The sequence below is a fragment of the Gadus morhua genome, chromosome 10, assembly GCF_902167405.1.
Source record: "Gadus morhua chromosome 10, gadMor3.0, whole genome shotgun sequence".
Lineage (NCBI taxonomy): Eukaryota > Metazoa > Chordata > Actinopteri > Gadiformes > Gadidae > Gadus > Gadus morhua.
The window spans coordinates 26,460,669-26,470,137 of NC_044057.1; the positions used below are offsets into that span (position 1 = coordinate 26,460,669).

Genomic DNA, 9,469 nt, shown 5'->3' on the forward strand with positions numbered 1-9,469 from the left:
TGCTATATTTGTGTTGACACACTGACTGTGAGGAATGCAACATATTGCTCTCTATGTAGTTCTGTTACGTTGTATACTGTATGTGTATCATCCTCTGTGGCTCTAGAATAAACAGAGGGTGACCCCCTCTCGGTCTTTAAGACGAGGAACCAAAACCGCAACGTGGAAGTGGTCCTGTTCTATATTCCGCTTCAGAAAACAGAAGTTGTTGGTGCAAGCACATTTTTATAATGAGTCATGAGACTTGGAAAGGTTTCAAAGCCTCGACCACACTGTGGTTTTGGATTTAGTAGCGTTGAACTTCTGCAGATGAATGAAAAGTTTTTAGGGGCTTTGCTGGTAGGCTACTGAGATTGAGCTGAGGAGGAGAGATTGATAATGGGTGAGCTGGCCAGCAGCAGGTGTTTGACCTTTGGAGGCCTGGTGCTCTTCTGTCTTCTGCTTGGTAAGACCTATTCATCGTTCAAAATCAATATCATGGTTTTCATTATTTAATTGAACCATCTTCAATGATGGATGTCATTATGGAGCAGGAAATAATACGATCACATTTATTTTTGATAATTATCCTTTGATATTATTATAAATACATCAATATAAATAAATAAAGATGCAAATAACAAAATGGAGATTAGTTTTGTAAAGAGACCATTGTTAAAGTAAATAATGCAAAAGAGTATATTTACAAAATACTGTAGTACAGAAGCATTCCTAATAAGTCAAATGAAAGCATTTAAAATACCGAAAAGTAATCAAAAAGATATAACTCTGCCTGCAATGTCTGATCATGATGTATTTATTGTATGAAATATGTATGATAATATATCGTATGTTTTCTTTTTTTGTCATTTATAAAAATATAAATAATCTCTTAAACCTTAAACCTGCATTATGGCACTTTTGTTGCAAAATATTTCAAAGTAAAAAATATTCTGCTCCACTTAAAAAAGCCGCTAAATCTCTACAACTGCCACACCTCATTTTATTTCCCATCGAACTACCCTGAACCGTGAATCTGTTCAGGAGGCGTCCGCGGACAGGGCACAGTGGTGGCCCGGGTGGGCGAGGACGTGACGCTGCCCTGCTCCTACGACGCGGCTCAGTACGGCGCGCTGGGGGTGTGCTGGGGCCGCGGGCCCATCCCCACCAGGGGCTGCAGCGACGAGGTGCTCCGGACGGACGGGAGCGAAGTGGTCAGCAGACGGAGCGAGCGCTACCGGCTCCCCTGGTTCCGTCGGCCGGGGGACGTCTCCCTCACCCTCGTGCAGGTGCAGGAGAGCGACGCGGGCGTGTACGGCTGCCGCGTGGACATCCCCGGCTGGTTCAACGATCAAATCCACGAGACCACGCTGAGCGTGGTGGCGGGTGAGGGGGAATGATGTGTGGGGGTCCGCGACCTTCACTATCAAAATAAACATGTTTGGTCCCTCTCCCACCGATTACAACTATTCTGGGAATACAAAATACCTATTAGATCCCTAAAATTAAGATAACACAGTGTATAAAGTTTGATATATACTTATATATAAAATAACTAATAAACAAGTCGGTTGCATTCACAGTTTTTCTAAGTCGCTTTGGTGTATTTCTCAGATCAGAATTGAAATTCTCAAAACGACCTGTTCGATCGTCACATCATTGTGTCACTTGTGCACATCAAAAAAGCAGTTTCTCATTTCTTTGAACAAGTTGCAGATGCTTTGTTACAGTCAGGCAAATGATTATGTACAAATCTCTGCTCTTTCCTACATTATCAATTGCTTATGTCATGTTGATCAAAATGAATTGTAATGGGTCTCTATTGAATAGTCTCACCCCCACAACATTTAGGCATTAGTTCATTGCATAAGTCTTTACATGCAAAATGGTTGAACAAGTTGTCATAATATGTCAAGCATATTTCTATACATTTCCTATAGACTTTTTTTTCTAAATCTGTCCTGAATTGGTAAATTGCTACCAGTTGAATCTTGACTTTCTCTAAAGAAGGGAAATGTGGGAAGTGTTAGATCAACCAACGATCAACCAGTTTACTGAAATAGATCAAATGTGCATCTCCTGAACCATGAACTGGCAAGTATATAAAAGCTGGAGCACAGCACAATGTTACATTGTCTGACAATGGAAGGACAAGGAATTGGACAGGGTCAACAGCCTGAGAGAAGAAGCGGAAGAGGAGTGAGGCTGCGTGAGACACTGAGTACACTGTTATATTGACAACATGACTAAGCAATTTGACTGTCTTATCCGTACACAATGACACAAGGACTTGTCATTGTGATGGCACTGACATGTTCATTGACACAGATATTTACTTTTGAGAAACAAACTAAGGATTTTGAGCAAGAGACTGGCTTTTGCATGGAATCCATGGTGTTTTGCTATTTGTACGAATAGTTTTGAGAAATGCACTTACTGTTTTGCAAATTTCAATTCTGATCTGAGAAATGTACCAAAGCGACTGAGAAAAACTGTATTACATTTGTAATTAGGATGTAACTTTTACTTTGGTTGACAAAATATTAAAACACTTTTTTGTTTGTTATTTCAGTGTCACAGTATCCCCTTGAACTCCAAAATAAGAGGTGTTCCCTTTAAAATGAAAAATAAAAATTTGCATTATTTATTTCCATTTTGTTTTTACCGAGCTCCGGGGAGCTTTCAATGACGGTTCCTTTGGTTATTAGTTACTTTTGCCGTCATTGAAAACTTTGTTGACAATCCTTGTTCCAATGACCGCCTCCACGCCTCTGCCCACAGCCCCCCCCCACGCGGTCCGCCTGGAGGTGGGGCCGGTGGGGGAGAAGACCCTCGGGGTGCGATGGAGCCCGGGACTGGACGGGGGGCGGCCCATCACCGGCTACAGGATCGACTACAAAGACATAACCGGTACACACACTGACCAAGCCCCTAAGGTCCTCACTTCAGATCACACACACTAAAGACATGACCGGTACACACCGAGCCCCTGTGGTCCTCACTTCAGATCACACACACTAAAGGCATGACCGGTACACACACTGACCTATGGTCCTCACTTCAGATCACACACACTAAAGACATGACCGGTACACACACTGACCTATGGTCCTCACTTCAGATCACACACACTAAAGACATGACCGGTACACACACTGACCGAGCCCCTAAGGTCCTCACTTCAGATCACACACACTAAAGGCATGACCGGTACACACACTGACCTATGGTCCTCACTTCAGATCACACACAGTAAAGACATGACCGGTACACACACTGACCGAGCCCCTAAGGTCCTCACTTCAGATCACACACACTAAAGGCATGACCGGTACACACACTGACCTATGGTCCTCACTTCAGATCACACACACTAAAGACATGACCGGTACACACACTGACCTATGGTCCTCTCTTCAGATCACACACACTAAAGACATGACCGGTACACACACTGACCTATGGTCCTCTCTTCAGATCACACACACTAAAGACATGACCGGTACACACACTGACCTATGGTCCTCACTTCAGATCACACACACTAAAGACATGACCGGTACACACACTGACCGAGCCCCTAAGGTCCTCACTTCAGATCACACACACTAAAGACATGACCGGTACACACACTGACCTATGGTCCTCACTTCAGATCACACACACTAAAGACATGACCGGTACACACACTGACCTATGGTCCTCACTTCAGATCACACACACTAAAGGCTTTAATCATGCACTCTAACGACCTAACCTAATCATGAGCAGCAGCATTTCTTGTGTGTTAATAAAGTGTTATTAGTGCAGTCTGAATAGTTAGTACGCTTTGTAAATGATTTTGTCAACCCTTTCCCTGCCCTTAACCCTTATTATCTTATTAATCATTTATAACTGATTATTTATAGCTTACTAATGAGTATTTATTCACTCAATGCTTTATTAATGCTTGTGGCAGTTATTCTTAGGTACTACCAAAGCATGTGCGTGTGTGTGCATGAACGTGCGCACTCCCATTCCTGCATGCGTGCATGCATGTGTGTGTGTGTGCATGAATGTGCACGCTGGCGTGCCTGCATGCGTGCGTGTCTGCGTGTGCGTGCTAAAGAAGTTGTGCAAGCGGTGCAGTATGGATCTGTGGTTTATTGACGGCCTGGTGGATCTCGTTGCCCAGCCCCCTGGGAACAGGCCCTCACCACGCAGGGGCTGAGCCCCTCGCTGACTCAGGTCACGCTGATCGACATGCGTCCCAACAAGGCCTACACCATTCGGATGTTCGCTGTCAACAGTGAAGGCCTGAGCGAGCCCAGCAACGTCGTCACGGTGTCCACCAAAGAATCAGGTGAGGCCATGCGGACAATCCCACTGGGCTGCTGTCTAGCTGTTCATTACGCACACATCAACCTTTGTTGGTGTTTCCTGTTCTTTATGATTGGATGACTCACGGTCACATGACTTGTCGTCCTCCAGTGCCCGACGGCCCCCCGCTGGACGTCAAGGTGGAGGCTCTGACGCCCCGCAGCCTTAGAGTCACCTGGAAGGTAAACGTTTATCAGAGCCATCCTCCATTTCCGTAACTCAGTACACCTCTTAGCCCGGCCTTGCTCTCCAGACTGAACTCTGAGTCGTTGATGTTGGGACGGGCGTAGCGGCACTTAATGAAACACAGAAAGCCACTTCCCGTCCCTGAATAACGCATGCCTCACGTCGTGTCCCGCGCCGGGCAGCCTTCCAGAGTGGAGTCCCACAACAGGGGGCTCTACTGTGTTGGTCGGCTTAAAGCTGCACTATGTTAAGTGCTCTATGCTAGCCCCTAGTGGATGAGGTTGTAGCTGCAGTTGTAGCTATTTATATTTACATGTAGGGCTTTTGGCAGATGCTTTCATCCAAAGGGACCTACATTAGTCAGAAGAAAGAGAAACAATATATCGCTGTCGGTACAGTTAGCCATCATTTTCTATTTCGATGATTGAATGTGGATGGGTGCGATTAATTCTTGAGAAAATGTGTAGTTCACTTTGGCAAAGAGTTGCACTTAGTGCCGGTTTGAATTTCTGAAACTATACTATAAACGTATACTTAGCATGTATGATTGTGCACGGGGTGCAGCCGCCCAGAATGGAGCTCCGCAACGGGGTGCTGCGCGGTTACGTCATCAGCTACCGAGAGTACATCTCGGCCACACGGCTCGGGAAGTGGCTTCACCAGACCGTGTCCTCCACCGCGGACCCGGGGAGCAAGGTGCTGAACTACCTGAGGCCCGCCACGCAGTACAGTGTGCTTATCGACGCCATGACCGCCGCGGGCCGCGGGCCTGCCTTCACCGCCCCCCTCTGCTCGACGCTGGCTGAAGGTACGACGAGGCACCTGTCCAGCGTGGGCACATCAGAGGGCCTAAAGCTGATTCATGTTTGAGTAGCGGCGTACTCTTTGTAATGTTGATGATATGTGATATGGGGTAGAGGTCTGCATTGGGATTGGGTCCCGCCGGGTCCCGCGGGACCCAACCCAAATCTCGCGGGAGCGGGCGGTTTGAACTTTGCTGCGGGCGGGAACGGGCGGGTAAAACAAAACACTGCGGGTTCAGGTCTAACTTAGAAAAGAGACAATATCCTCAATCACTGCGTGATTATATAAAGGTAGAAAAATAAATAAAATAGGCCTACAGAAGAGGAGAATAGAATATGAAACAGCCCTTATTGAATTGAAAAATGAAAACAACGAGATAGGAGCGCTAGACCAGTGCGTCAAAAGACACGCAGCCCATGAGTCTCTTTTTAATAGCCTATATAATTACGTGTTTTCTCCTGCGGGACAGGAGAAGACACAAAATCAATGCATCTCTATTATTGTGCGGGCATAAATTCTCAGAGTTTCGCAGGTGCGGGCGGGAGTGGACATGCACATTGCGGGAGCGGGCGGGAGTGTAACACACACGTTGCGGGCGCGGGCGGTAATGGTCAGAAAATCAGCGGGAGCGGGCAGGAGCGGGATGAAGAAAACAGTCCCGCGCAGGTCTCTAATATGGGGGACTTAAGACCCTTTTTAGTTTCGAATTTAAGCCCCCACTGAAAATGTCTAAGAATATTTCATCCAAAGTCGTACTACTATAATAGCAGGCCTGTCGCAGCAGTTACTCAAGTTACTGAAGTGCGCATGTGCCAAGCGCGAACACATATATACACCGCAAGCACGCACACGCTCACGAACATACACGGAAACGCACACACATGCGCACACATTACACGCACACACACAAACACAAGCACGCGCACACACCGCACGTCGACACAAAGGCAGCGACACATGCACGGAAGCGCACACACGCACGCAAACATACACACACACACACACGCGCACGGGTAAGAGTTTATGTTTTTAAACATAACGGCTCTGCCGTCGACAAACTCTCCGAGGTAACACGTTCTGTCTATATACTATATAAATTGCGATAAACTAAGGAAAGAGACAATTACTCACCTCGACAAGCAATTTTGTCATATAAAAAACGTTCAAATCATACATCGCGCCGATCGGCATATCAACACACAAGTGACGTGATCTTAAAGAGACAGCGTCCCTATAACACAACGAAAACATGTCAAGTAGGCTATCCTTAATTATGTCTATAGAGTCGACCACAAGACTACACTTTACTCCCCTCCTTGAGCCTCCCCAAATATCTTGCAATACTTATATCCCACTTCCCCCCTGCGGACTGTTGTAGTTGGTTTATTTTTCTTACGTTTTGTGTGTATGTAATGTGTGACTGTCGGCTACTACTGGCTGTCTTGGCCAGGACACTGGAAGAGATGTTTAATGTCAATGATGATTATTATTTTCAACTAACCAATAGTAGTTGCCTTGCATTTAAAAATGTCAATACACTTATCAGCCCTGAATAACAGTCAAAGCTATTTAATAATTGATTTGCATGCATAGTATACTACACTTTCCATTGAACAATTACCCCTGTTAATTACAACTAGAGGGTGAGCTAGGGCTCAAATTTCCCCTTTTTAACACTGAGTTCTAATGTAAATGTAAATCTTATTACAATAGGTTTTATATGTAAAGCTTGAGTCCTATAAACACCCCTGTGTAGATCGATATAACAGATTGTGTTTGTCTGATTCATTTCTTTGGTTTGTTGTGTCTTAACTCTTTCCCAAAGTCCTCGCAACATCCACACAGGGCCCCACCACTGCTGCCACAACTTTCGAAAAAAGGACGGCAACTTCCGAACAAAACCCTACAACGCTCGAACAAATCACGATACCTTTCGGAGAAATCTCTACAACTTCCTCACCAGGTACGCGGAACGACGATAAGCCACGGCAATAATCGACAAGTAAAAAAGCTAGCTTGTGAATCCGATCTGGGTGCTAAACATCTGTGCTGTTGACCTCTCAGTGACCCCAGGCCCCCCGGTGTTGGAGCTGCTGGGGGTCCACGACAAGCAGGTGTCTCTCCGCTGGACGGCTGGCTTCAACTGGGGCTCCCCCGTCTCCAGCTATGACCTGGAGTACAAAGAGGACAAAGGCAAGGAACTAACAGACGCAGATGATTCCTTATGTCCAGTAGTCTTCGTTATAGAATCGTGAAGTGGCTTTGGGGTTCGCCTCCCCAGACGGAAGGTTTTGGGTTCGATCCCCGGTGTCGCCACCATACATACATACATAACTATATATGAAGACGTGTATGTATATACCTACATAAATATACTAACACGTACATACATCTTAAATGCATACGTTTAGTGGATTGGTGGATCAAAAAAATGTACTTACATTTGCGATACATAAATACATTTCCACATTCACTGTCCAAGTCACACTGGACCAAAGCAGCTGCTGAACGCCTGAAGACTTCATACTAATGTCCCAGTGGTCCCCTGCCCCACAGCAACATGGGACTCCACCCAGAGGATCGGGGGCATCAGCCCCAACCAGTCGGAGGCCACCCTCATAGAGATGCGTCCCTCCACCTACCACATCCGTGTGTTCGCTCGGAGCAGTGCGGGGAGCAGCCCTCCCAGCAACGTCCTCACCTTCATCATCGCAGAGAAAGGTGCCTTCGTGATTCTCTTGTTGCAATGAACACGGCATATCGTGGTCGCAAATGATAACAACATACACACAGAGGACACTCATATCCTGATATGATATGTACACAAAGATGATGACACTATACGCACAGAATATGCACATTCATCTTCTGTATATGTGCATATTGTTATCATGTACACATATATATGATAACAATATACTCATATCAAATTTGCCATGCGAAACAGTTGTGTCAGAGCTAGGCATTTGGAACATACATTTTGAACAAAGAGTTGTCTAATATATGTGTTGCAATCAGGCCTTAATTTAGAACGTTTCAAACAGAATGTCATAACAATGTGACCTGTGGCACAACTTTGGCACTCTTATTGCACTCTGCATCAGCAATGCTGCTTTTGCAACATGGAGAAGGAGGGTGGACATCCTTCCTGCTTCATCAAATTTTTTTTCCTTCTTACCGAAGGTCAGCAGACTGACACACCAACGACCGTCCTACCTTTTACCACAACAGCTGCGGTGAGTCTGAAACCAGCTTAAAGCTGCACTTTGTTAAGTGTCCTATGGCAGCCTCTAGTGGCTGAAGTTGTAGCTGCAGTTGTAGCTATAATTTTCAATTTGGTCGATTGATTCATGGACGGCGCGTTAAATTCTTGAGAAATGTCTTGTTCACATATTATTTTAAACCACATACTTAGCATGTATCCTTGTGCGAGGATACGCCGATATAACTAGATCAATCCTCCACGTGTTTCAGGTGCTGGGGGAGGGCGTTGAGGGTAGCCCCGTGGCGGCCGTCGCGGTGCCCGTGCTGCTGGTGGTGCTCTTCGTCGCCGCCCTCCTGGTCGCTTGGGGAATCCGACGTGAGTAGCTCTCGGCAGTGTGGACAGCACCGCTTTGAGATCATGTTTTTTATTCCACTCCATTCCTTAAAAAATCTTTAACTCGCATTTTTCCATAGGATCAAAAAGCATGAAGGGTAGCCTGGCCATGTGAGTCGTTTAAGATACATTTCATAGCAGATATAAAGAAGAAATGCAGCTTGTTTTTGTAACAGACTTAATGTGACTCTCGTCTAAAGACATTCTTCCCTGGAGTAACACGTTCTTCCTGTCCTCAGAAGAGCCTTCCCCGGGAACAGGTCGAGGTTGAGCAACTCTGAGCCTCTATCCGAGCTGTAGGAATGTCTTCGGCCCGATCCCGTCCTTGATTCTGATTAGCTGGAAGCCGCTGTAAATGCTCTGCTTTGACCACAGACGTGAGACCACAATTCATATATTAGTGCACTGCCAATCCCTAAGTATGCTGGCCTGTGTTGCTTGGCAACCATCTTGCTGTCTTGAGGAACTATACTGCTTGGCGGTATTGCTTCTATCATCTGTTTTCCATTGTAATGTTTTCCACTGATGTTTTGTGTTGTTTTT

General features: G+C 45.8%; 1 protein-coding gene across 3 annotated transcripts in view; it reads left to right on the top strand.

Annotated features, from left to right (window-relative positions):
• Positions 1-265: 265 nt before the first annotated feature.
• Positions 266-9,469, top strand: part of LOC115552669 (Down syndrome cell adhesion molecule) — a 9,230-nt gene continuing 26 nt past the window's right edge. The window contains exons 1-14 of one of the 3 annotated variants that reach the window (XM_030368947.1): positions 266-445; positions 1,024-1,193; positions 1,269-1,365; positions 2,761-2,889; positions 4,154-4,321; positions 4,450-4,520; positions 5,089-5,332; positions 7,154-7,291; positions 7,393-7,521; positions 7,885-8,049; positions 8,512-8,564; positions 8,803-8,908; positions 9,007-9,037; positions 9,166-9,469. The exon at positions 9,166-9,469 is cut by the window's right edge and continues 26 nt beyond it. In XM_030368947.1, coding sequence (XP_030224807.1) covers positions 379-445; positions 1,024-1,193; positions 1,269-1,365; positions 2,761-2,889; positions 4,154-4,321; positions 4,450-4,520; positions 5,089-5,332; positions 7,154-7,291; positions 7,393-7,521; positions 7,885-8,049; positions 8,512-8,564; positions 8,803-8,908; positions 9,007-9,037; positions 9,166-9,226 — 1,629 coding nt within the window. In that variant the 5' untranslated portion in view covers positions 266-378 and the 3' untranslated portion in view covers positions 9,227-9,469. Of the gene's footprint in view, positions 446-1,023; positions 1,366-2,760; positions 2,890-4,153; positions 4,322-4,449; positions 4,521-5,088; positions 5,333-7,153; positions 7,292-7,392; positions 7,522-7,884; positions 8,050-8,511; positions 8,565-8,802; positions 8,909-9,006; positions 9,038-9,165 lie in introns of all 3 variants that reach the window. The other 2 variants (XM_030368945.1, XM_030368946.1) reach the window with 2 other exon arrangements.